At 34.3% G+C, this 21,917-nt stretch overlaps 1 protein-coding gene across 3 annotated transcripts in view; it reads left to right on the top strand.

The window, feature by feature from the left end:
* LOC122715606 (follistatin-related protein 5-like) overlaps positions 1 to 21,917 on the top strand; it is a 61,988-nt gene that overhangs the window by 37,244 nt on the left and 2,827 nt on the right. For 2 of the 3 annotated variants that reach the window (XM_043937950.1, XM_043938039.1), the window contains 10 exons: positions 8,254 to 8,340; positions 15,500 to 15,635; positions 18,806 to 19,042; positions 19,592 to 19,776; positions 19,852 to 19,986; positions 20,064 to 20,196; positions 20,703 to 20,863; positions 20,971 to 21,094; positions 21,148 to 21,474; positions 21,676 to 21,797. In XM_043937950.1, coding sequence (XP_043793885.1) covers positions 8,254 to 8,340; positions 15,500 to 15,635; positions 18,806 to 19,042; positions 19,592 to 19,776; positions 19,852 to 19,986; positions 20,064 to 20,196; positions 20,703 to 20,863; positions 20,971 to 21,094; positions 21,148 to 21,474; positions 21,676 to 21,797 — 1,647 coding nt within the window. The remainder of the gene's footprint in view (positions 1 to 8,253; positions 8,341 to 15,499; positions 15,636 to 18,805; positions 19,043 to 19,591; positions 19,777 to 19,851; positions 19,987 to 20,063; positions 20,197 to 20,702; positions 20,864 to 20,970; positions 21,095 to 21,147; positions 21,475 to 21,675; positions 21,798 to 21,917) is intronic. The other variant, XM_043938114.1, reaches the window with a different exon arrangement.

Raw genomic sequence — 21,917 nt, 5'->3', positions numbered from 1 at the left:
AATATTTCGCATCGTAGAATTCAAATATCTCTACACAATAATCCACACAATTGCGAAAAGAAATTTAATCATAATTTCAAAAAAATATATATTTCCCTTTCGATAAAAGATAAAAATACAAATGAAAAATCGAGAAAACTATTCAAAGGATTGGTATAATGAAGAAGAAAAAGAAAAGATGGATTATCCTGTCATAAATATTTGATAAGCAAACATCGAAGGAATCGGTTAAAAACATGGAACATGGTTAATCCGGTAAAACATCGATTGAACGAGTCGCAGGTGCACAAGAGGTCGAGCAACAACGTCCACAGTTTGGTGGAATATTTTTTCGGCCGCGATTAATAAAAAGGACTGGAGTAGCAATTTAAAACCGCAAGAATAAAACTCACTTGGCCTCTCCCTATTCTACTCCTAGCTGCTCCCAGGCCAGGAATAAATAGCGGCCTCTGTATATTCAAATAATACGTAATTACTCGTTAAGGTCAAATTGCTTTTACCAAGTGGAAGTTTAATGGAAAAGAAATTCATGTTTATTCGGGGGGAACAAAACGTAGACGATCAATAAAGAGATCGATGAATTTTGCTATAACCCGAGATAAAACGATAGTCAAACGATTATCAATGTTTCTCAAAAAACGTTTTCAATGTTTCATTTAACTTGTAAGAAAAATATTCGAATTATTTTCTTGAATATATAAAAAAAAACGATATTTTTATTTATCCATTCACTTCCTTAATTTAACACAGCAATAATAATTTTTATGAATTTTTGTCGATTGTTTCATCGTATCCGCGATATCATTCTGTTAATCGTTTAATTTTCACACGGACAAGTGAAAGTTATAAAAAAAAGAAATAGGTCTCTTCGTACACGTAAAATTGACAAGCATCTCATTAGCTTTAATATTAAAAAGCATAAGGAATTATTTTGTTACGTTTAAATTAAAATGACGATGTTGAAACAATTCCATTGATAAACCAGGGGACCGAATGCACGGATTCTTGGAAGACAAAAAACACGAGCGAAACCCGCATCGTCCCATTATCTCCACACGCAATAAACCATTCCAGCCAGCTTCTCCGTCTCCGGTCGTCTCCGCCCACCAGGTAGCGTTTCCTCTTCTACGTTCGTTCCGTTGAAAAAAATATCAGCCCCGTTCCCTCCCTCGTTGTGCTTGCCCGACCTCCCCGCGTGACCCCCACCGTCTCTCTTTCTTCGAATAATTACAGAGTCGTGCAATTCGTCTTCCGGCGGCCGAGCTTTTTTTTAACGGGACAAAGATACGGGGATGTAAATTAGAGACACCGCGGGCTCTCGTGATTAAGCCGGCGGATGAGAAAAGGATTCCTTCGATTCATGGAAAACGAAGGAAGTTCGTGAAAAACATGTTTGAGTAGGTTTGAGTGGTGGTGGTATAGCGATGAATTGAACCGTTTCTTCGTCGAGAGGATGAAAGATGCTTCGTTAAGAATCGTATATACAAGCGATTAACAAGCGATACATTATTCAACCCGGTGGTTTTAGATATCTTTGCAAATTTAACCTAGTTTTTCTCTCTTCGTTTTTATTAGGTTATTCCATAAGTAATTTATGCTTTTAAGAACGTGTTTTTTTAATGAAAGGATTATTTATGCTTGTGATATATTATTATTATTATTATTCATCTTTTTATGATGAAAAATTGATAAAATACATTTATACGGATTAATGAAATACAAGTGCAATGCATTTCACTTGCAGATGTCTGATGATATATAAAGGATGGCGATAGTACTCGGAGGGTATTATATATTCTATTCAATTTTAGAATTTTTATGTTTAGGTTAATTTAAAATTAAAGACACTTTAAAATAAAATGAAACGAAACAATTTCTTTTGTAATTTCAAATAAGTGTGTATCGTAACTATATTGCTCGAGGTAGAAACTATTATTTATTTATTCGATTGTATATGTAACTAACTATTAATTAATTAATTGATAATCAATTAGCAACAATTTATTGGTAGAATGACTGCTATAATAATGTCAACTCGTGAAATGTTGTAACATGCAATTATGTTTATAAATCTTCATTACACTTGCGCAAAATTTATAAATCATTATTTATCATTTGATAAAGAAATTTAAGGAATCAAAGGAATTTCAAGTAAGACGAATTAAATTAAAAATTAAAAAATTGATCTATTGAAATAATTCATTTCATGAAATATTTGCTCTCAATTTCTTAAAATAATCCGCTCGTCCTGCGAATTCCTTTTAAGTTTTGCGTCATAATATTAAATAATATTAGATTAATGACACTAGAGGACGCAGGTGATGCAGAGTTAACAACGATTAGAGTACAGCACATATGCGGATCAGCGGCCAAAATCAATAACAACTTTAATATCACGCGTATACGTATATATATGTACCCTCATTAAAGAATGGTCGAGTACCGTGAAGTGTTGGATGGATGGTAAAGTGCCATATCCAGATAGGTTAAGCATCATTTTCAAGACGGGGATGAATTATATCTTTTTTTCTTCACTCTGCAAATAATTCTCCCTTCTTTCCACTTCCACTTGGGGATTTTGGAGTGTCTGAATCTACTGTCCCACTCCATCCCTTCCATCGACTAAGGTCAACAACTCGCCATGGCCGACCATTCTGTGACCAAATCAGTGATCACTGTAGTGGACGCTAGTGGCCACTTTCACCAAAATCGATCCTTGCGTCCGATTCACCATTGTCATTATTTCTAAGGATTTTCCACTTGTGCCTATCCGGAATTAGCAGTGGAAAATAATCTATCATCCCCAAGGGTGTCCTCTCGTCGGTAAATATCTTCTTCTGGGGCGCACTTTATCCCGATGAAATTGGAACATGGAAAAATTTCCACATTTCACGGAAATGAACGTTATTCCACCGTTGAGACGGGGAGGGATTGTAGCGAGTAAATTGTAGCGACAAGAGAATTATAAAATTAGAAGTGCGAGAAACGACAAGAGGATGTTAAAAAAAAAAGAAGAAAAAAAAAAAAAGTAATTTCGACAATAAAGGCAATAAAGTAGAATTAGCGTTTGAGAACATCAAAAAAGAAGGAGGGAAAGAAAGAAACGAGTAATGAAAAAAAAGTAGCGACATGAGGATATCAAAAAGAAAACAAAAAAAAAATCCCACGATAAGGAAAGAAGTCCAAAGATGCCAGAAGGGAATACTCCTACCGGAAGCAACAAGCAATGCTTTGAGAAAGAAGAAAGAATAATATTAGACCGTAGAGGGAAAAGTGAGATTTTCACAAGTAGAAAATGTAATATACATATACATATTGGTACAGATTTCAAGATATTTGAATTTCTACTCGAAAAATTCGATATAATCAATTACTTTCACCTTCTTTTCAGTCAGTTTTTATTAATACATGCATTATAGTAAAATATACAATAGAATATCGATTATTGGAAAATCGATTATTCAAATATACGGATTATTCGGGCATACGATATAAATTACATTTTTGAACGCGTATCCTAAAATTCATATTTGAAAATTCGAAACTTCCATAACTCAAAGATTTTCCCTTAATGTCAACCCTCCTAATTCCTCCTCCCGAAGATCACCATGCTCGAGGCTGCATTAATTAAGCAGAAAAGACGCGGTAGATAGAATGAAGCGGTAACGCACAATCCCTCCTCCCTCCTCCGACCAACTTTTTCAATCGCGTTTCAATTTCAATAAAAAACGAAGTTCGAAGCTGGAAAGTTCATAAACCTTGGTCGGAAATCAGAATGCTAAACGGAGCGAAAAGGACTTACTTAAGCGATCTGAAAGCGGAGGATTCCGAGGAGAGCTTTAAAGATAAGACCCTGTCTGAACATCGGATCCCTCGGTCGACCCTCGGTCCCCTCGTCCCCCGAAACGATAACTTCGAAATCGTCTCGACACGCGAAAGGGCAAACGCGGGCGACGCGGTGGAAAACAACGGGGAGCGTGCTTCGAATCGATTCTCGATTCGTCTCTTTCCCAGACCCGGAAGAAAGCGGTGGCAAGAATCTCGGCCGGATTTTTCAGCGAGTCGATCATTTATATAAACGAATATATAAACGATGTTTCTCGAGTACATCGGCCCCTGGCTTGGGGATCTATATACAACAATATGACCCCCCTTCGTCAACGCTATTTCTCTTCGAATTGAAAAGGCCGGGATGAATTCAAAAAGGGCGGTACTCGAGGCTTGGGATAGGGGAAGGACCGAACTCTCTTCTCTGGCCAAGAGACGCCGCCTCGATTTACGACTCGTAGCGGTGAGACGTCCTCCAACCAACCGGATTTATCTTCCGGTTCACGCGCGCGGATTAAACAGGCTAAATAAAGCATCCTCCCCCTGTATAACGCGGGAATACGGTTAAGGGAAATTCATTTTTCACCGTACGTTATATGGCGTGTACGTGAGAAAAATTTGGTATCTTGCGGGTTGAAAGGCTCAATCTCCGGATTGGCGGAGAGGAGGTGGGAGGGGCGCGATCCGTCTTGGAGACACTTTAGCCCGCGGTACATCCGGATAAATGGTCTCTCGTCTCGTATATGTATATAATTCTTGGATGAAATTTTATTTTAATCGCCGCCAGAGTTTTTTTCGGGGATTTTCAACCTCCCTTTTTTAATCGATCAAATCGGATTACGATTTGAAACGGTATACCTCGGTCGTGGAAGGGAAAAAAGAGATAAAAAAAAAAAAAAAGGAAACGAGAGACGATGGAAACGATTCGAGAAGTTCGCGAGGATAATTGGGTTAAATTATCGAGGGGAGGGAAGGAGGGAAGTTCAAAGAGAAAAGTGGATGAAAAAAAGGAAAATGTTAAAATCATTTAATTTTCTAAATTTGAAATTGTTCTCGATTAAATCTCGAAGATTTATTTAATCCTCAACTTTCTATACATTAAACTGATTGCGCTGGGTTCTGCGTTTTAATTGATATTTACGACTCCGTATAAACGGAACGGGCTCGTTGAAACGATATTCCACCAAGGGAAAATTATTTTCTATAATTTTATACGTATCTCCGTGCTTCTCTAACTACCGATTTACGATACAATATCGAGACAGGATTATTCTCGTCGCGTGATATTTTTCGTTGAAAATATTTCCGACGTTTCGACGTTGGATCGAGCGGATTGAAAAAGAAAAAAAAAAAAAAGAGAGAAGAGAAGAGAAGAGAAGAGAAGAAGGGAGGAAAAAGGAAAGGGGGAAAAAATTTTTCGACGAAAATCGCGCGCGCGCTGCTCACCGCCCCCAGAAGCGAGCAGGCTTTCGCTTCGAATGAAAACTGACTGGTTCAAAGGAGAAACAGCGAGCTGGCACTTTTAATTAATACACGCGGTGCGCTCGCTGGCGTCTTCATTTTCCCCGCGTGATATTTGCCCGGCCACGTTAAACAGGTCGCACGGATTCGTGCATGGACGAGAATCGCCTTTGCCGATAAGGCGATTAGAAACAAAATATTCCCGTATATAAGTTCTCTATAACCGTGTCACGGTGTTTATCGAATATACGCGCGGCAATCCATCCAATTCCTGCCAATATTTCCACGTCCTCCCCCGTCCACGTGGAAAAAGACGACTCTAAAATGGTTGAAACCAGCCAAACCCCTCGACGCTCGTTTCCGCGATTTATAAAAACGACGTGCAACTGGTGATGAGATCGATATTTATTTATACGTTTGAATTAAATTCAATGCAAATTTGTTTCATTTCGATTTCAAAGATGGTTCGTTTCAAGTATTTTCAAGATGGTTCTTGAGACTTTGTATATAAATAAAGTGTGGAAATTGTGGAAATTCTTGTTATGAATATGCATTTTCGAGATTTAGATTGAATTGAATCTTCTCTAACTGTTTAGTATTTTTAGTATTTAGTGTAATCGAATTGTGATGGAAAGAAATTCATTTCGTTGAATTTTTTAAGGAAAATTTTTTTTGAAAAAAAAAATGTAATTGTTGCTTGATATTACGAGGTACAAGTTCTCTAATAATTTTTGTCAGAGGTCACGGTATTAATTAATCCCATTATTTGGATTTTGGCGATAATGTAAAGTCTAATGATGTTAAACAATGGAATGGAAGTTTAATACACGTATAAATCAAAACCAATTTGAATATTAAGATGTGATAATTTATTCCGATATTTGTGAAGCCACTTCAAATCTTATAATAAATACTTGCAAATTGTGAAAATCTGCTTATAAATATGAATTTCAAAACTTGGACTGAATCGAAATACTCTTTTAAATATTTAACATAATCGAATTATCATAATCGAAAAATCTGAAACGTAAATTTCATTGATTTCTTATAATATATAAATTTAGAAAAATTATAAATAATAATAATTAACAAATAATTTTATTTTAATTCTTTTACTTATCATTGATCAAAAATATATACGGAAAAATGTTTCTAAAAAATCCAACAAAGAAAATGATATTATTAAAATGATATAATCATTCGTTATTGCATATGATTAGATATAAAAATTGCAAGAATTGATTTTGAAATCAATAAAGAATTTCAAATCAATAAGATACCCTCTTAACATCTTCATTTCAAAATAATATTCATAGAAAATTCCTGCTTTCAAAAAATATACTTCCTTCTTCCTCTAAAAATAAAAAGAATTCGAATCCATTCAACTCTGCTTGCGACGTTGCGTCCCATCGTTACACACTTCACAGACAAATGGATTCCGCGGAGGAGCAGCGATTAAATATCGCACGAACAATTAAGTTTCAGCGAGGAAATGAAAGGGTGGAAAATATCTCGATGGTGGATTGTCGCAGAGGCAAGGAAGCGTTTAAATTTCTAGAAACTCGGCTTCGTGCCGAGGATTCTTCTTAAGGGATTCTGATCAAACAAACGATTCTTGTTCACCGGCTAATTGAAAATTGGCCACAATCCGGCCTAAATAAATATTTATTTCTCGACCGCGCTATTAAATTAAACGAATTCTTCGGCCGAATATTTTATAACAGGCTGAGTTATTGACCCGATGATTTATCGGTGCAACGAAAATGGATTAAATCGGCAAAACGTAGACGCCAATCTTTCTCCATCCGATTCGTTTCATTTCTGCGAGCGTAGTACAACTATAAAATATCAACTTGCCCGCGAACGCTTCGCGTGCATTCGACCAATATTTCGCGACGTAAATGTTGCGATTTTCATGTCGCTATATATCACCGATGGATCATTTAAACGGGTTTTTTTTTTTTTTTTTTTGTGAAGTGACGAACCGAGTCGCCATTTAATCATTAGAAATCGTTGGAAAGTTGTTATTGGAATGCGCGAAATTTTAACGATATTATGATTTATTTTTCGTTAATGTGAAGAGATTTTTATCAATAATAATAAAATATAATAATAATAAAATAAAATATCAATAATAAAAAATAAATCAATAATAAAAATAATAAAAATCAATAATAATAAAATATAAAATTATCTCGAATAATCAGATATTTATTTAAATAAGATTAAAGGGCATGTTGAATATTTTGAAAATAAATTTCTTTTGATATATGTAAATATAATAAGAAATTAGATGAAAAAAAATCGAAAAGATTATTTGAATGGTATATTACAATAAATATGTTAAATATATCCTTAACTTTATATTAGAATAGTAAAGAAAAAATGTAAGGTACAGTAGAATCTCCATTATCTGAACGTTTTACTAATCGAAAATTCTATTATCTGAACTATACACTACCTATAATTCCAACAATGTAAGTAGACGCTTTTCCTTACCAGCAGTGATGATAAAATTTAATTAAAAATTGACATTTATATCTATACATACAATATCAAAACCTAAATATATAATTTTAATAATTTTTTAACTTTTTAATTAATATAAATATTTTTTATATTAAAAAATTTTTAATAAATTAATAAATAATTTAATTTTAATAATTTTTTAACACTAAAGTGAAATCGAAATTACTTAAGAAATTTATATCATTGTATCAATTTATTATTGCAAATAAGCATATTATTTTTCTCAAATATAATTATTGTTCCATTATCCGAATCTTCTATTAATTCGTATAATTCTGCTATAAATTTGTGTTTCCATTTCAATCATAGGATGACTCCATACTACTAAAATGAACGAACTAACGAAATAAACGAACTAATATATCTAATTGAAATCGATCGACTCCACTTTCGAGCGGAAGAATTTCTATTGACACACGTTGAATTTATTTCCAGATGAGGTGTATGTTCGAAATCGCGGCCCTTTACTTCCTGTTGCTGTCGATCGCATCCACCTACGTGGTCTCCGTGGCCGGTTACAAGGTGAGTATCGAAACCTCTATCTCTGCGTTATATCGTTTAACATAATTATCGTGTCCTCGACACGGAACCATTTATCACGAGAGTAAAGAACAACACGGGAAAAAGGGGAGAAAGATGGAAGAAACCATTTCCGTTTCACGCTAACTTCCCTGCCCTCCAACACACCCATCCCTTCCAGAAAACAATATTCCCTTGAAACGAATTTATAGTTCGATCTGGTTGCTGCACCCCTCGAAATTCTTTTTTCCGCATCGTCGCCCTTTTGCTATTGGCCGAGCATCGACGAGTTATCGACGAGGAGGGTGCAGAGGAGGAAACAAGAAATTACCAAGAGCAAATGCTCGAAGGAGTTAAAAAAAAAAAAAAAGAAAGAAGAAGAGAAGCGAGTGGATTTGTTTCGAGAAATTCGAGAAACAACAGCGGTGATTCCTGGTTTCTTTCGTTTAATCCAACGTTCGATTGCTCTGCACCCGAATGAAGAAGGAAAGAGAGAGAAAGACAAGAATAGTATAGCATAAGAAAAAAGTACACGAGTATAGAAATGTGTTTGCACTTGCACGTTGCGATCTCGTGGTCGGTGACAATGGGGGGATGTAACAAAGGATAGGCAAAGAATCGTTCGGGACATTGACAAAGCCTACCCTCGCTGGAGTGCATCGGTGTATTTCAACGTCATTCGCCTGACAACCCCTGCTCGAAGCAAGAAATGGCATAACCGGCTCTTCCTTCCAATAGATTCCAGCGCACCATTGACCCACTTACCGTAATGGTAATAATCGATCAAACTCAAATACGATTCATCGAAATAGCTCGCGTTTTCTATTAAAAGAAAACGTTATTTAGAACGTGACCCAAAACGTGTGGATAAACGCGTGCATACATGAAATATACATGCATTTGTATTATATCGTTATACAATATTCGGGAATTATTTATACGTGTGTTCGCACGCGCCCGCGTCGAAATTGCGGTTATATTCGTACAATATGTATATATACACGGCCGTAATAATATTTGAATGCAATTAGTGCGGAAATAAACGAATTTGGTATTTGAAGAGTGAATAAAACGTATATGTGTGTGTGTGTGCACAAAATTTTAATCAAAAAAATTTTTTAAATTCGTAAAAAAATAGAAAGACAACACCGCTTCCCGTCTCTCAAATCATTGAACTGAATTAGAATTTAGCACGGAACGTTGTACAGCCCCGTATAAAATTCTTCGCGTTAAACTTAACTAACGAGTTATAGCATAAAGAAACTTTTGTTTTCTAATAAAACTTTGTAATTAATCCATTATCCTCTACTTGCAAACTTTCGTCAGAATTTTTAAATTAAGAAGAATTTCCTTTTCTACCAAGAATTTCGCGTCTGACTGTACAGTAATCCCAATCAGACTCCAGGCCATTTCATTTTTGGACCATTTCGCGATATTAAAACTCATCTTCGGCCATCTAAAAAAGTGTGATATCGAGTTGAAATGGCTAAGAATAGAGTAACACCAAGATCGTGGAATATTTCTAAAATATTGAAAACGTCTACAAGTAGTAGATATTAAGTCGACCAATTCAAATTTGAGAACTCGTTACCGAACTTTCGTCGAGATTGATGATAATAAGGGTCTCTATCACGGGCCATTTCGAAGTTGAAGGGGATCACTTTATTGTCAAGCCACCCTATAATCTAAGATTTCGTGATCAAACTAAGGTCTCAATGTGTTGAATCTAAAATGACCGAGGAGGATTGTTCCTCAACCTTTGTTGAAAGTAGGCAGAGAGCTGGAGGCTCTCCCAGAAAGGCTCTTTCAACATCCAGGTCGTCCTTGACTCTCAGGTTAGTTCGTAAATCCCTCGTTTCTGGAAATGGTTCATGGCGAATCCGCCTCGATTTTTATGCCATCTGTGGTAAATCTCTCAACCTTAGGCTTATCCAATTTGAATCTTTTGACTCTGTGACAATGTTATCTACCTCTATACAATCGAATCTATATATTACAATAAACATGTGTCCTACTTCACCTTCTTTCATCTTCAAAATGAGCGAAATAATATTTCTTCTCTCATTCTTTATAGAGTTTAGTTCGTGTTGCGCTGCTTCATTTTTCAAGTTGAAAGAGTTTCTAACAATAAAAAGATAGTTCCACATTTTTTTGTTATATATATCCTTTTATTAAGGAGTAAAAAAGAATCCAACATGATACGATAATGAATACGATAATGGATACCATTGCATACGTTACAATGCAAAATTGAACAGGAAATAGTAAAGGAAAAGGGAAATATCTCATTAAATACAAAATACAAACCGTTTCTGTAACGAGAACTATCCGATTCATAAAGAAACTGATTCATAAATTCAATGCAATAAGAATTTATCGCAAGCTTTACCAATTAGAAATCGAAATAATATTATAATGAATCTTGAACTAGCTTACAAGAACTTCTATTAGTAAGCTGCAAAAATACAATGTATTATTAAAAATATCATCTTTATCTATCTTCAAAGTTACATATGTTAATAAATTTCATCATTTGAAGAGTATATATTTATCATTTGAATAAAATCAATATTTATCGAAAAATTCAAGAAAATATACGTTCAAGTACAAAAGTATTTATCGAGTCGAATATTAGCAACACAAATTTTTCAATTCCTTCTCTACTTCTTGTACAAAATCGCAGCAATGTGAACATCTGACTTGTCGTTGCTCGAGCTGGCCCGTGCTGGCCATTCCGCTAATGTTGACCGGAAGTGTTTGTTCTGATGCATGTGCAGCACCATACCGGACACTACTCGTCCCGTGGATCGTGTAACGGTGTAGTCCAACATAATTGTTGGCGTGCCAGAATTTACCCAGCGCGCGTGGGTGGTTGGATCGGTGCCGGCATTTGTCCTCCCACATGCGGCCAGGATAATTCTCGGCGCGGCCTGAAGCGGATTTGATTGCACGACACCCATGATAAATGTAAATGCAAACAACGTCTGACAACTGAATTCGAGCCTGTGCAAACTGACTAATTTCCATCGCTGTTGTTCTTCTCATTTCGAATCCTCCCTTCCTATACACCCCCACCAATCCTCCCCCAACCCCTATCCCTCCTCGTATCCGCTCGACCGTTTTATCAATTAATTACCGTCGTCGTTCAAGGAATTGCGCCATGGCAAAACGGCCCCCAACCCGCAACATTTAATTATCTCGGAAGGAAAATAATAGCAACCCGTGATCCCGTGCGCGAGGGGGCGTACTTACGAGCGTTAAATTTCGCGGCGAGCAACGTTCTGCTCTCCGTGAACTCCGTTACCCCTTCCTTCCTTATCTTCTAATGAACGTCTAAACATGTACCACCTTTCCCTGTATTTACCTCCAACCAAGTTTGCGCCGCCCCCTTCGCGCCGAGGATCTATATCTATCATTTGACGAAGCATTTCTCGTGCTTTTGGGATTTTGGAGAACGAGAACGAGCGGATACGTCCGGTTTTCGCGCGATTCTCTCGTATTGTTAAAATCCCGCACGGTGTAATCAATGGGATCGGGCCCCGCCGACAGCGTTAATCGATAAACCAAAATAACACGCGTTAATACGAGGCAAGTCGAGGAACCGGCGAAATAGGTGGCCGTAATTGGAACGGGCGGCAACGGTGTCCAACGGTGTGAATGTATCCCTGCCTCTGAATCGCAATTTTTCCCCGGGAAAAAAACGGATTGGCTATTTGCGCCGGTGATCGATTTAATAAAAACGTGGGGCGAAGAAGAGCGAAGAGTATGAGATACACATCCGCGAAGGAAAAGTGTTCGTCGTTCCTCTGGTTTGTAATTTATGCATTGTTAAATTTCATGATCCAGTGATTATCCTCTTTCAGATAATTGCACGGTGAAAGTTCTGATATCGTTTACGATCCGTGTTCTCGTGCTTGTAAATCGTTCTTGATATTAAATCGTGAATTTATTTTCCTTTTTTTTTTTTTTTTTTTTAATATGATAGAATTGTACGTTTCTAAGTTTACCTATTTTTCTTTTAATACTAAATTGAAAATTGTACGATGTTATAAAATTTGATAGAAAGTATTTATAGAGAGTATTTGTAGAGAGATAAATTATATATTTTTTTTTTCTTAATAATGTTGCGCGTTATTGGTTGTTGCTACTTGATGCTTAATGAGTTAGATTTATTATTTAAAGTTATTAAAATATAATATTTCTTTAGGATAGGAATAATTAATTATTGTCAATATCATATTGTAATCATAATGTTCATTTTTTAAAACGTATTGACAAGTGTCTGCCGAGTTTTGAATTGAGATGTATTATCGAAATCAAAAATATCTCGAAATTGTTAACATATTAAATAAATAATAAAAAGATATAAAAAGATAGGAATATGAAATAGAATAGCAATATATATGTCTCTGATATTTCATCAAGATTTTCTATGTATAATAATAAAATTTTTTACCATGATTAAAACTTAAATAAAATAAAAAATGCAATGATTTTTCACAATAGTCGCTCTGGCTCATTAATGTTCTTTTGTTTAATGGACAATTTTTATTCCCGCTGCAACAGAAAGTTTTTGAGTGTGAATATTTCAATGGAATTTATGCTGTAATTTGCCAACAATGAATTTGAAGAACTGGATACTTATTATGAATCCATAGTATATTATACAGAGCGGAATTTGCGTATGTGATTATTAAAAAAGTGATTGTGTTGTTATATTTTAAAATGTATTGTATTTATTTATTAATTGTATTTATTAACTTTATTATTTTTTTTAAAAAATTACGCTATCTCATATTATCATCATTCTTAATTATTATTAACGAGAATTATTTCTTGGGATCAAAGATTTCGACAAAAATTCTGACTGATAACTCGTCGTTTCACAAATTTACAACAAGATTTTTTGCAATTGCAATTAGACTTTCAAAACGATATTATTTATTTATTTCCTGCACTATCCAAATTTCTTTAAGAAATGATACAATACGTTCAACACTTTTTGTTATAAAATTTCCTAAAATTATTCTTTTAATAATTTCTTCTATCCGCTCATCCACTATTAGAACAAGTATCTAGATACTCGCAGAAGAATATATTCAAAAAGTATCTGGGATCGATCACAAAAGTAACGAAACCACGGACAATTCCAACGGAATCCGCGTGAACGAGGAGGGGAACTGCTTGAAGTTTAATGATTCTTAAAGACGAGTTTCCATGCTATCTAAATTAATTCTTAAAGTTCCCTCTCAAAGAGTTGTTCTCCCTCGCGGCCGGTAATTTCAGGGAGTAATTGAAAACACCCGTTCCGTGAATGAACAATTTTAGGCGACGCTAATGGAGATACGGAACGCCGCTGCGTCCTCATAAATTTCTCTGTGAAATAACGCGGCCGCGGAGGATGAATGGTCTCTAAAACTACTCATATTTTCCAATGTCACTCTGATATTTCAACTTCGTATATTAACCACCGGAGCCAAGTAGTGTGTCCAAATCGCTTTGAAATCCAATTCTTGTTTTCCACTCCTTTTTTTTCTTCTTCTTCACAAAGAAATTGTATCCCATTACGTTCCAAATGAAAAAGAACGAGAAAGCTAAATGATCCTTCAAACGTGTTTATCTCCTGATATTGATACTTTATCATCTTTCGTTCCTTCGACAAGAATTCAAGAGAATTGAAAAGATCGAAGAGGATCCTTTAAACTATTTTAAGAAATTCTGGATGAGAAATGATGTATGATGATTTTCATTCATAAGTTATCACGCTTCGGGATATAGACGAATGAATATCGTGATTGTAACGCGATATTGACGTTAATTACATAGTTATATCGTCGAAATATTATATTTTTATAGTTTCGTCGAAACATGAAGCAATAATAATAACATTTAACATTTATTGGGAAATGAAAATAGGATGTATTATGTATTATTACGTCAAAATATAATATTAAAGTGATGGATCCAGTCCAAATTTAAATCTATAATGTAACTTTACTTTAATAACATTAGTGCAAAAATTATAAAAAAAACAAAAATAGAGTATCATCATTGTTATATCAAGATAATATGTAAGAAATATATTAAGAAATTCGTCAGTTTAAAAAAAAATATAAATCTTTGATACATCGAGCAACGATAATGATAAAACAGGTATGTAACATTTATTAGAAAAGATATATAATATTTATTATACGTATTTTTATATATAAAAAAGATATATTATAATAATTGATAATAAAATAAAATTTATCACAAATCCACGTCTTTTCAAATTTTACACGATTGTGTATACGATTTATAATTAGATGGAAAAATTCTTACTTAAAAAACAAAAAAAAAAAAGATATTAAACAAATATTTATCCATTTATAATAGCAATATTTATAAAAGTTTACAAATTAATCCGTTAATAACTAATAGTTGATAATTTTACGTTTGACAAATTAACAAGTAGCCAGTGATTCGCTGTAGAATGGGAGAGAGGGCTGTACACATAGATAGACAAGAGGAAAGGGATCGTCTTGGGACAATTTGTTTATATGTTTATTTTATTTCGAAATGGTTCGTCGAACAAAGGATAAAATTAAAGATGAAAAGGCAGATGGAAAAAAGGAGGGAGGAAATCGTTTGATGCGAGGGAGAAGCAATCTCCTTCTTCGAAGCATCTTCCCGCCGGCTTTTTTAAGAAGATTAATTTTCATAGTGGATGATGTTTCGTATCAACAACGGGTCGGGCACAAAAGAAATTACTTGGGTAACAAAGTTTGCTAATAACGCTTCTCTCCTTCCTTCTCTCCGCGCCGGCGTTCGACGTTTTAATAAAAATGGAAAAGAGGCACCATCGGTCGGCGGCTCTGGTCAAACGTGAGCGAAATTCCGTGAGTTCTTGGAGAAGAATGGGGCCGCGTCACGATATACACGATATCCCCCGTATCCACGACGATGGGCAAAAGTGGCCCGCTCTAATTTTCGGTTAACGATGCCGGCCCTCTTTCCTTCAACCCCGATCGTGCCTAATCTGCACGGTCGATCGTGCCTTCTGCCCATCATCGATTCCATCCCCGCGAACACCGCACGAGACTCTCTTTTCTTGACCCTCTCGCGGCTTTAACCCAGTTTCCTCTGCGGTTCTTACGTATGCATTTTTCATTCCTTTCAGCACTCAAGGCGACACCGAGACTTCACTGTGGCCGAGAGTTACGATGCGTCATCCTCCAACAGTGACAGCCTCTCGATGACGATACCACCGTCGATCGATCGATCCTCGATTCCCGAAGAATCGTATCTCGCTGAAAGTAAGTGGTGGCGGTTTTAATCCGAAACTCGATTAAAAAGAAAAAAAAGAAAAAAAGAAAAGCTCGTTCGCCATCCTGTTTCTGGAAAATTTATTTCATTTTCGTTCGCCTCCGCGGGGAAAGGGAAAGGGAAGGGGGATCGGTTAAAAAATATTTTCGCGCGGATGGGGATGGGGAAGGAGTGAAGATGCGTCTGGAAAGTCGAGGCTTCGCGAAATTAACGTGGAACCGCCTCTTTCTTCTTCGACGCGAGAGAAATGAAAATTGAAAGACTAACAAACTGGTTGGCATGCCGGAAGAAATTAATGAACGCGTTTATACGCGGTGTGCATTTGATACCTGACAAGAATAATAAAAAAAAAAAAAAAATTCTCGCCATTCTAGTGATATGTACCGTGAACGCTTTATTCGTAGTCACGAATTTTCTAAAGCGAATTTCGCCTTATTCTTTCGATGGCGCAAAAACTTCCCCGGCTGAGCATTTGTTAATTAAGTGATTACACAGTGATGAATGTATAATTTGCGACGTATAATAAACTGCTATTCAGATTTTCGCGGTTCACTTCAAACATGCTCGTTTCAAAAATGAAGAAAATGATGCAAAAGGGAAACGTACTCTCGCTTACACCGTTAGTACTCGTCCATTACTGACAATGAAGATTGTCAAGTAATATATTTTAAGGATGAAACACACCACGCCGGTGATAATCAGGGCACCAACGATCTGGATTGCTAGTAAGATCTTCGTCTTGTTCCCACTTTCTATTCTTCTCGTTTTATTAAATCGTTTTATTGCTTGTAACGCGAGGGATAATTCTTCCTTATTTTCTTCCTCTCCTTCAGACTAAATGATACGAGGCAAGAATAGCGTAGAGAATTAGGGCAAGCATTAATATTATCGCGATCACGTAGAATATCGCGCACATCGCCCGTCAAACTTCGTGTTTCTTATTTAAAAAAAATAATTCGATTCGCGTGCAACTTCGCAGATAAATAAATACATAAATACAATGGAAATACGTACATCGATTTTTGCCCATGATTACATTGGACGTGTCCATAGAAATTGAAACACAGATGAAAAAAACGTTGCAATTATCAACGATATCACGAATATATATATATATATATATTTCAAAAAACGATTGAAAAAAACGATTTGTAGTAGACAATGAAGACACGCGTTGTTGTTATTGATTTGCTCGGAACTTTGTCGTGAATTTTACAAATTTTTGCGTATTAATTAGCCTCGATCATGATTCTTCTTTGTTCCCTTTTTTTTTTCGAGTTAAAGATTAAAATATATTGCGAAAGCCAGAAAGAGAAGCAGCATGATTATTATTGTTATTACGATTATATAGTACATCACGCACATCACAATTTTGTTTGGTTAAAAAGTAATTTGATTACGCGGTCCACTCGCGTACAACTTCTCTTTTCAAATGAATAAATGATATGCATGTACGAAAATACGTGATTCTTTTGCTATGATCACTTTGAACATTGTCCAATGAAAATCGATGTAATAATCGATGATATTAAATATCAGAAAGGAATTGAATTTATACATGCACGAAGGTATTGTTGTTACGATCGTTCGAAGTTTTGCCGTGATTTTTACGAATTTGCGTATTAATTAGCGACAATCACGGCTGACCCTCGTATTGATTGCAACAAATACGCGTATGTTTATTCTGTAACATTGGATATGACACGATGAAAATCGAGAAAAACAAATTTATCTGTCGTCGGTAACCAAGAATTCAATATAATAATACGCATACAGTGATTTATGAAAATATTTGATTTATGAATAATATTTTACAGAGGACAATTCATTTAAACCAAAAATTCTGATTATAATTTGCATGTATAAAAAGCGTAATAGCAATTTTTTTTTGTTGATAAAAGTATCTCTTTGAAGAAGTGAAATATCAACTCCTAAAATTTCGACATCTTTTCATCTTTTGAATGCAATTCAATTTTGCCTGAGAATTTTTTTTTTTTTACAATAAAATGAGCATTAAATTCTGAACATTTTGTAGTTCAAAATCAACTCCTAAAATTTCGACATCTTTTCATCTTTTGAATGCAATTCAATTTTGCCTGAGAATTTTTTTTTTTTTACAATAAAATGAGCATTAAATTCTGAACATTTTGTAGTTCAAAATTTTATTTCATTGCATCATTGCAATATTATAAGAAATGAAAATATATTGAAAATTTTGATTTTATTAAAAAATAAAAAAGAAATATTTTCGTGAATCACTATATATACAAAAATATTAGATTTGTCAAATAACAAAGATATATTTGTTAAACTTAAACTTAGATCGAGATAAAAATCTCGATCTAAGTTGGATAATATTTATAAAATTTGCGAAACATTCATTGTGAAAATATATTGCAAAGGGATCACAAAAAATATTTAAACATCTGTGATATTCCAATAATGAATTTGTTACGTGACTTTTACAGACAGTTCTTCTATCCATTTCAGATTTTAAATATTCATAGAATAATTAAATATTCATAAGAATAATATCTAGACTTTTATGATAGAAAGCTTACATCTTAATTGATTGAATTTCTAATAATTAATGAATAAATTTAATTATATAATAATTAAATTATATAATAATTTTCATTGATATGATTTTTATCGTTCAACATTTATACATATCGAGCATTCGTACAATTTCGTACATATGTGTATATGCAAAATTCGAAAAAAAAAGAAAAAAACAAACAACAGAAATAGCTCCAATACAATATTCTTTGTTCAATACGCGTTTCCTTTCCAAACCTATAATAAAAGGGATAAAATAATAAAAGCGACTCGAAATTTAAACGAAGTCCTTCTTCTTAATAAAATATTCGAGAGTCTCTTTGATGAATAAACGAACTCCGACCAGGGACAAGGAGATCACGAATTCACGAAGGAGATGGAATGAAAAGATATCTGTGTCTCGAGATTTAAATAATTTCACTTATTCAATACGTGGACGAATTCAATTCAATTCAACCGAGTCTCGTGTACGAACGCGCAACGATCGGAAAAACAAATCGCACGTGTATTTGCGGAATCAATCGCTCGAGGACAGCTTTCGATGTTGTTCGAAGCCAACGGCGAAATCGTGACGTCTCTCCTCTCTTATTTCTCTTTTCAGGCTCCCATTCGATCGATCCCTGCGCCTCAAAATATTGCGGGATCGGCAAAGAATGCGAACTTTCACCGAACAACACAATCGCGGTGTGCGTATGCATGCGAAAGTGCCCACGGAGGCATCGACCTGTTTGCGCGAGCAATGGCAAGATCTATGCAAATCATTGCGAGCTTCACAGGGCCGCCTGCCATTCCGGTTCGTCGTTGACCAAAAGTAGACTCATGCGATGTCTGCATCACGGTAAAAATTGTTAATTATTGTTGTTATTATTAGATTGTTGCGTGTGATATTTCACAAATTTGTTATTTTTTTTTAATAAAATTTTTTTTATCAATCCTATTAAAATTTATTAATTAAAATATTAGAAGGGTAACGAGTTAGATATAAGATTGATTAGATTATATACTATTCGTTGTATAATTATATCTTAAAAAAAATGAATCATGATGATTTGATGATTCTGCATTTAAAGGAGTTCTTTAAATGATAATTAAATTCGAAGTTATTTTGAAAAAATTGAATAATAAAAAGTTGTAGAAAAATGAAACGCCAAAGTGTATAAAATTTCATAAATGATAAATTATGATTTTGATTATTATTTTACAAAAAAGAAAATCATGAAAATTTTAAATGATGAAGATCTAAAAACTCTCTGTAAACTAGCAAAAATAACTACTAATTTCATCGACACCATTCTATTGAAGTCACGTTTAAATTATGTAGAAATTGGTGAATGATTAATATAATTAAATTAAAATAACCATCTCGTTTTTTCCAAATTAATCACAGATATCGAGAATGCTCACATTCGAAGAACCTTACACATGAACAGAACATCCCTCAAAACGAGCAAGATTGTATCTTATCCAAAATCTAGGAATCGAAAGAAGGGTGGTTTGAAAGACAACTTGATACCAGACAAGAACGACTCCGACTCGAAGGAATGTTCGAATCAAGAATACGAAATTATGAAGGTAAAATAATAATAAAATAAAGCTTAAATCTTCGTCATATCTTCATCATCATTGATACTTATTCTTCCATTGCAGGATAATTTGTTGCTTTACAATCACGCGAGATTAATGTCGCAAGACAATCATAGCAAAGAATATCTCGTCAGTATAATGTTTTCTCATTACGATCGAAACAATAATGGCAATTTGGAACGCGAAGAGTTGGAACAGGTAATTTTTCTTTACTTTAACCTCTTCGTGATTAATCTATTCGATGATTGTAGATATTTTTTATTATATTTATATAGTTCGCGGAGAACGAAGATTTAGAAGAGTTGTGCAGAGGCTGCAATCTCGGACATATGATTAGTTATGATGATACGGATGGCGATGGAAAATTGAACGTGAATGAATTTTACATGGCGTTCAGCAAACTCTACAGTAAGTAATTGTCTTTTGAATTATTCAATTCTTTAATTATCATAGTAGAAACGAAAATAAAAAACTTTGCAAATATTTTTTTTTTATTCAGTGACGTTCTTTATAAGTAATAATTAAGGGATCCAATGAAAAATAACTTTATGCCATGTGTATTTTTTGTATCATTATTTTGTTCATTCATTCAATTCGGTAATTTTTTAATACAACATCATATGTATTTCATTGAGCAAAATCATGTAATTTAAAACAGATATAATTTCTCATTATGTTATGAATATAAAGCTTTTTTTCAATTTCCTTTTATAAAATTATGTTCACAATTTATGATAATTTGGCATATTCTTATTTTTATTTGAGCCCCTCGATTTTTAGCAAAAATTTAAATTATTAAAATTTAAATATAAATTTTATATTTATACATATATATTTATATAAATTATGTACACAAAATGAAGAATATTATCGTATACTTAAAGTATTTTTTAAACTAGCGCAATCGTTCATAGGTGTCTCAGTGGTGTCTCTAGACAAGTCTCTCGAAGTGAATCATATTTCTGCAAGAGTGGGTGATAATGTGGAGATCAAATGCGATGTTACGGGTACACCACCACCACCTTTAGTATGGCAACGAAATGGAGCCGATTTAGAAACACTGAATGAGCCTGAGGTATGATAAACAATTTCTTAAAAAATCGCTAAATATACTTGTTAAATAAACCATATATTTCACATATAATCAATAATCAATCAACAATAACTTTTTTCATTTGATAGATCCGAGTATTCAACGATGGCAGTCTTTATCTAACAAAAGTACAACTGATACATGCTGGAAATTATACTTGTCACGCAGTTAGAAATCAGGATGTCGTTCAAACACACGTGTTGACTATTCATAGTAAGTTTTAGAAAATACTACATGATTTATCGATATTTTTCTTTTTTGCAAAGAACGATCATTTTTAAAAAGTTTTCGACTCTTAGCTATTCCCGAGGTAAAAGTGACACCGCGATTTCAAGCGAAACGTTTGAAAGAGGAGGCAAATATAAGATGTCACGTGGCTGGTGAACCCCTTCCGCGAGTTCAATGGTTAAAAAACGACGAAGCGCTGAACCATGATCAACCGGACAAATATAATCTTATTGGAAACGGTACTAAACTTATCATTAAGAACGTTGATTACGCCGATACGGGGGCTTATATGTGTCAAGCTACCAGCATTGGTGGTATTACCAGAGACATCAGTAGTTTAGTGGTTCAAGAACAACCTACTCCAAGTAAGTTATTTACAAGCATATGATACAGATCTATTTTTTTTTCTATTTCATACAATTAATAGAAAACAAATTAAGAAAAGTTCTTTATCATATAATACATAAATCAGATTGATGTGTACAATTATTGCAAATGTGAATAAATATAAATTTATTATTTATCTAGATAAATTGATGATAAATGATAATTATACTTTTATCTAGCGACTGAGAGTGAGGAGCGAAGATTTTTCTCATTTCACCAATGGGGAATTTTGGTATACGAGCCATCTGCTTGTCGACCGCGGCATGAAATTCGATCTACGGATGTTATACCAGGTACACAGGTAAAATCAAATGTGTTATTACATAATTATTTATCGCATTATTTGATTTTAAGCCTTCATAATCCAGATCGTTGTGATTGTTCAAGGCTTTCAAATGTATTTCTCAAATCAAACTGTATT

The sequence above is a fragment of the Apis laboriosa genome, unplaced genomic scaffold, assembly GCF_014066325.1.
Source record: "Apis laboriosa isolate Shangri-la unplaced genomic scaffold, ASM1406632v1 scaffold104_cov149, whole genome shotgun sequence".
NCBI lineage: Eukaryota > Metazoa > Arthropoda > Insecta > Hymenoptera > Apidae > Apis > Apis laboriosa.
The sequence above is the reverse complement of the archived record's forward strand: the minus strand, read 5'-3'. Positions and strand labels throughout refer to the sequence as shown.